The sequence below is a fragment of the Cyprinodon variegatus genome, unplaced genomic scaffold (genome assembly GCF_000732505.1).
Source record: "Cyprinodon variegatus isolate N-32 unplaced genomic scaffold, C_variegatus-1.0 Scaffold153, whole genome shotgun sequence".
In the NCBI taxonomy this organism is placed as follows: domain Eukaryota; kingdom Metazoa; phylum Chordata; class Actinopteri; order Cyprinodontiformes; family Cyprinodontidae; genus Cyprinodon; species Cyprinodon variegatus.
The window spans coordinates 756,340-763,300 of record NW_015150606.1 but is presented as its reverse complement, the minus strand read 5'-3'; the positions used below and the strand labels follow the sequence as shown (position 1 = coordinate 763,300).

The window sequence follows — 6,961 nt, the reverse complement described above, 5'->3', positions numbered from 1 at the left end:
TCTATAAGAAATTTCTCTTACTTTATTGTTTATTAAGTATTTTTTAAGGAGCAACCAAGTCCACTTCAAATTAATATTTTCAAAAGTTTTGGATCAATAAAATATACAAACTGGTGTAAAAACAACATCTCCTAATAGAATATTTCTTAATCTTTTGCTAGTTGTTTTCTTACTTATAAAAGGAAAATAATAATGAATATAAATGGAGTTTGGATCAAAACTTGGCACTGAGTTTCTTTTTTTTTTTTACATTTTGACCAAACATATCTACATAAGGGTGACGTATGCCAACTTCCGCCGACGACGCGTTTGTCGTCAGCCAAGATGGCGGCGAACTGTGGTCGCGTTGTGAGATTGTTATTGGGAAAAAGTGTCAAATTCGCCTCGCCTTGCAACCCACTTACCCCGCAGTTATGCCGACAGGTAAACACTTTAAAATACGAAATCAATAAAATCGATTTTGTGTAACTTTATTTATTAATATTGAAAAAAACATAGACGTCCTTGTGTTAGCATGTCCTGTTCATCCGAAACTAGCTTAACGGATCTCTTAAATAAACTAAATCAACCTCAAAGTTATTCTAAACAAAGTGTTTTTATTTTCTCGCGAGTTTATTTGACATATTAATGTTTTATGTACAGTTCGGCTTTTGTTATATCCTATTTTAGGTTTTGGGTGAGTTGTTCGAGGGATAATGCTGCATTAATGACAGCTCTGCTGTTTTTTCGCAGATATCCTGCTCTTCTGCCCTTTGCAGGAAGAACCTGGCGTCCTTAGGACCGGAGAAGTTCACCGCAGAGTTTATCCAGAAGCAGATAGAGGAGTTTGAGATCGGGAAGCGTCACCTGGCCAACATGATGGGCGAGGACCCCGAAAACTTCACTCAGGAGGACATAGATGTGAGTTTATTCGCTAGTTATAAACAGTGGATTTTTGTTGAATCTGTGCATTGTCTTATTTTATTTAATGCAACATAACATTTCATTTACACATGTGCAACAAAACCTATCAATTCCTGGAGGTGCAGAAAAGAATCAGAATTTTCTTTTAGTTTGTGAAACCTTCAGTAATTCTACATAAAATCTAGATAGGTGACAAAAGATATTTGCTTATTTGTTTGTGTCATCAATACCAGTGCTGTAGAATGAAGAAGAAACTACACAGAACCCGTTTGACAAAATGAAGTAGGCAGAAAGAACTCTTAAGATCAGCACATCCTTCCCCGATAGAAACAAGACGATCGAGATCAACCTGCCTACAAAAACAATTACTAAGCTTTAACAACTAATGTGACATCAGCTATGATTCTGGCTACAATATTGTCTTTGTTTTACACAATCAACCTTGTAAAACTAAATTGTAGTTATTTTTAGAGATGGAGGAAGTTTGTGAAAGATGGACAACTATAACCTGCTTATGACCTACATCAGCTATGGAGGGTTAAGCGAGAAAAATCTAATAAATAAACATAGAATTAAATGGATGGGTGTGAATGTGTAATGCAATAAATAAATGCTGGAGTTTATCGCTGTAAAGGTAAATTGCAACACCTTTTTGAGGTTACTTCTGCCTTTTTCAGGGATAATATTGGCTTTAGAATAAAAAAATGCAGGAAGAAAATACCTTATCTTGCTAAGTAGGAAGCAACCAATCAGACATCAGGAGGAGTCTTTAGGAGTTTCTATGGAGGAGTCTTTAGTCCTATCCGCTGAGTTTGATGAAGATTGCTGAATTAAAGGTATTGTTGTAAAGTTTTTGAAATTTTTAAAAGACCCACCCTCTCCATGCACAACCCTGTAGCTCCAGACGCCTATTAAACTCATCCACAAGCCCATTTCTCCTCGTCTACGCTCAGTTTAAAAGTTGCTGTTTGCATCCCTCATACAAGCTTACTGTGTCCAAACGTCCGCCTTCACCTCTTAATCCTTCAATCACTACATAAAGCGGGGACTATAGAGTTGACTCTATAGCAAACTCATTTAACTTACCGTTCAGACGGATGATCACCGCTTTTGGCTCCCCTTTGGCAAATTCCTCCTCCACTACAAGGTGTCTGCGCCATCTTTAATAGTCACTGCTGTCAGGTAGTGACAGCCTATGGTGACAGCTGGCCCATAATGCTTTGTGCAGAGAGCTCTCCACGCATAGCATTCCAGGATATATCTGCCTCTTCTGACGCATTTCTTTTGTTGTCATACATTTCGTAGACTCTTTTTCTCTTACGACCCATTTTTAAATTGAGAAAAGTGAGCTTTAATGATTGGCTGAAACTTTAGCTCACCACAGATACACGCCTTAAAGTGCACATGTGCACAAACAAATAGCTAACGGCACGAGCATGTAGGACGGCCTTACGTAAAGATATCACCAGAATGATTGACAGTTAGGAGGACCACTTATTTAGATGATCCACCTGGAAAAAGAACATCCTCCACGATACCTTTAAAAGTTTAAAATGTTTTATGTTGAATCATCATAAATGCCAAGTGAAATAATTAAAAGAAAAAAAATCTATTCATTGTTGAAAAGCTGTATTTAATTTAATAGCATATTTCATTATTTAATTGAACTTTTTATGATTTAATGGTATATTTAATTCTTTATTAAATAAATAAATAATACATTTTATTATTGTATGCTATTTTTATATGTTTTTTATTTTCTCCGCTTTAATGCTCCATAAAAAGCAGCTGTATTTTCTTATTTCTTTATTTTTTTGTGTCTCAGAATAAAAGTTGTTTAAAACCATAAAATATTGCTTTAACTTTTTTCCAGATCAGGAAATGTTGGAAGTAAGAAAATATTCCTTTCTATAGATGTTTAATTTCACACCTCAGACTCTTATTTTTTGAAGAAATAGTTCAAAGTTGGGTTGATTTTTTTTGCCAAAATGAAAGAAATCCTGCAAAAACAATATCAGGTATATCTCATATCTTAATGGACGTTTCTTTATCTTCATCCAAGTGATTAAGTTAGACTTTTATTTTGTAGAGAAAGATTCTAGCTTTATGTTTAATCAGTGCCTTTGGCCTGGCGTCCTTCATCTAACCTGATTAGTCACACCTTCCGACTCATCCCCCACATGTTTGTTTGCTGTTTTGTTTTGTTGCAGCCAAATTTCCAAACATTTAGCCCAATTTTCCACTTGCCTTCTGCTCCGTCCCCTCAAGTAATCAATAGAGCCATCTGCGGCGAGCCGTGAAAAGCGAGGCGACGGGGAACGGCCTCGAATCTGGAAAATCGGGGAGGACTCTTGATGAGTCCCTGCGCTCTGGTTTGGAGTCGGTACGCCTCAGGTGTGACGGACAGAAAGAGCCGGAGAAATTCAAAAAGATGTCAGCAATCAGGGCGGGGCAACCCCTGCCACACGACGCAAAAAAGGCCTGACAGATTCTATTTCTATCAGAAACCTCTGTTCCCTGAAGAGATGCCATCTTAATCGGACATTTTTCTTTCAGAAAAAAAAAGATCAATGTCTTTTTTATTTGGTAAAGGCATAAACCATTTCTTTACAGAATTTCATACATTGTTTACATTTTCCTTTCCCAAAGGTGTTGATTTATAAATACAAACAAAACAAATTACAGAAGCTAAGACAAATACAAATGCATAATTAAGAAAAAAAAATTTCAAAACTTTAGAGAGAACACTTTAATATATTAATCCATACACGTTCTGTATTCCTATCAATTCAGACGATGAAAATTATTACAGTTAAAGTTCCTGAGCAGTTAAAGTTTTTCTATCTCCATAAGTACAGGTGCCAATGTCTCTTAAAACAATTTATCTCTAAACTGTAATTTTGCTGTTATTTTTTTCCTTTCCTATCACTTCTTTAACTCTTTACCACCAAAGGTCGGTGCTCAGTTTAATTTTTCTTTGCAAATAGTTTCAATCTTTTTCCTCCCATCATTCCAATATTCTTTATTTTTGGGACAATCCCAGAATATATGTTTGTAGTCTCCTTTCTGGCCACAGCCGCTCTAACACTTGTCTGACATTTTACTGTATTTCGATGAGATACTTGGTGCAATACATGATTGCATTTTTGATTTCCATTCAATGATCAATGTCTTTTTAAGAAAAAAAACTCTTCTCATGTTGGATTTGAAGTTTCCAGACTCTGATGTCAGAACATGTCCTCTATAAAACCAGTGGGATGTTTTTAATCGTTTCTTTCAGAGGTAGACTGATACGCCTGCCAGACAGGATTTTCTCAAATATTGGTGTTTTCTTTCTTTTATGGACTTAGTGGGACGTTTTTTTTCTTCTATCACATGAAAAAAAAAAAGTGAATTAAAAGAACATGTTTGAGTAATATACAAAGAAAAATATATTGCAGTTCTATACAATACAAAAAAAATAACCAAAATCCTGTTTTCATATATACAAATTTGTGTTAAAATAATTAATTGGATTAATCGATTATTGAAATAATCGTCAACTTTTTGATTTATTGTTAACTGGAATTCAGAGACTCTAAAACAAGCCTTTAGCTGACAAAGCAAACCATTTATAGCAGTAGATATATCAGCATTGTAAGGAAAATATAAATATTTTGCATTTAAGATAAAAAAAAAAACACTGTTTGGTCTGTCAATGCGCTCTATCCAGAACTGAAGATGAAAAGTTTTATTTTCACCTGTTTTAATTTTGTACAAAGTCTTCCTCAGGGAACCTTTTGATATGCGAGTTTTAATCAACTAATCAAAAAAATTAGCCACGATTACATGATTTTTTAAAATAGTCGTTAGTTACAGCCCTAGGGCTCCAAGTTGCCGATTAATGAATTCAACTAAATTTAACTAACCTTATGTAGTTATGATTTTAACTTTCTCTTGTATCCATTACATGGACTGTTTTTGTTGCTTAATTGATAAAAATAGAACTTTATTATATTTTATCATTTTATTGTGCCAGCTGTATTAAGCACTGACTGAATTAACAAATGAAAGGTTTTCTTACACATTATTAAACCTATTTTTCAAGTTATAGCAAAGCAGGAAACTATTACATGACCATATAAAAAGTAAAAGATATTTGAAACAGTTGTGATTTCCAATGAACAGAGATGTAAAAATATAATCTAAAGAAAAAAAGGGGGTATTTCGCGCTCACATACCGTCAGTTAATCTCTCACTCAGGCCGTTTCTCTTCTCATTCTCGTCTGAAGCTGCATTTAACCTCATGTTATTAATACACTCTAGATAATAATACATTCTAACTTTTCTCATTTAGTGGGGGAATAATAATGAACACAGATAAGCAAAGATCGGATTAACATTTTGCCAAATGGCTATGCCGAGAGAGGGCTGCTACAGACGGGCTAACGTTAGCCCTGTCTGCGGTTAGCCTCGGAGCTCAGCTGGTTGCCACAATCCTCGCAACATCGGAACTTTTTTTGAAATGATGCATTAAATCAGTAAATAGGCCATATAGTGATAGGGCTGGGCGATATGGCAATCATAAAATATCACGATTTTTTGATTATATTATTGTGATCTCGATTTTATCACGATTTTTTAGATACAACCAACATAACTACAATTACATGCAAAGAAGAGAAAAATTAAATACATAATTAGAGAATCAAAGCAGTGCTAACAAACTTATTTTTTTAATGTCTATATTGTAAACACACCAAAGAGTATAAAAATGCAATAACTCCTGAAACAATTACAAATTAGTTACATTTTTCAAGTAACTACAGTCAAAATAAATAAAAATTCTAACTGTATCTTAGTGCAGTTTTATCACTTTAAAGTCTTGACTGGTCTAATAAAGTAAAAGAAAAAGAAAGCACACAGAAACTAACTTGAGTTAAAAAAAAAAACATTAAACAATAGATTTGTATAATGCAAGTATGCATAGTGCAAGTCAAGATGTAATCTGTGCAATCTATGATGATATGATCAGGAAAATAGGCTGTCTGCAGTGTTGCATTTCATAGCTCCCAGTTGCTGATGAAATGTATGGTTAAGCTTAAATACAGCTCTGACGTGCGGCTGGACCAGAGGTCAGTTGTGGTGGCAAAGAACTGCACATTTTTTATATTTTGTGAAACTTTCTCTCTGCATTCAGCGTACATACGTGGAATAGCGGTGTTTGAAAAATACGTGCGGCTGGGCAACTCGTAGCGTTGATCCGGAACGTTTAACATTTTATCCTACTCCTTCTACGGTTCGTAGAAGACATAAATCTTTCACCCAGTGAAACGTCACCGACCGCTTCTGTCACGCTGTTCCACCGTTTACTGCCTTTATTGTAGGAAGCAAGTTTTGTAAATTAATCTGTTAACGTTAACTGATTTTTAAACTAACGGACGAACGTCAAACCCTCGGATTATGAACAACAGCAACAGAAAAGGGAACTTTTAACTTAATACTCTGAGCTCTGTTAGCAATCCACTGGAGGCTGCTGCCGCCGTGGTGCATGCTGGGACAGCTGTCAATCTCAAGAACGGATAAGTCTGCCCTGATGCATGCTGAGTAAATAGGGAGGGGCGAGAACAACATCAGGGGACTTTAATGTTCTCTGTCTTGTTCTTTTGAACTGGAACAGTACTAGGGCTGAGGATGATGAAGTATTTCAAGTACATGAGAGCGCACAAGTACACATGTTGATAAACGGCTTCTGTTTCAGTGAAATAGGGGAAAAAAGCCTTTCCCATTTAGAGTAACGCCACCTTCCAAACAGCGGAGAAGCTACGCTGCTCCGTCACGCAGCTCGGTTAAATGGGCGCTATGTATGTGAGAACTTAAGGGGTTTATTAAGTCTCTTTATTAGGGATGCACGATATTGGGATTTTGGCCAATATCCGATATGCCGATATTTTAACACTCATGTAGCCGATAACCGATATCGATACCGATGTTAAAGCTGGACAAAAATAAGTAGACATTGAAAATAGCAGTTTTGTTATCCATTTCTGACACTTTGAAAAATAATATACTCAAATAT

At 35.6% G+C, this 6,961-nt stretch overlaps 1 protein-coding gene across 1 annotated transcript in view; it reads left to right on the top strand.

Moving 5' to 3' along the window:
* Positions 1-297: 297 nt before the first annotated feature.
* Positions 298-6,961, top strand: part of mrps9 (mitochondrial ribosomal protein S9) — a 16,974-nt gene continuing 10,310 nt past the window's right edge. Inside the window, exons 1-2 of the mRNA XM_015377391.1 lie at positions 298-423; positions 733-900. Of these exons, the coding sequence (XP_015232877.1) occupies positions 325-423; positions 733-900 (267 nt within the window). The 5' untranslated portion in view covers positions 298-324. The remainder of the gene's footprint in view (positions 424-732; positions 901-6,961) is intronic.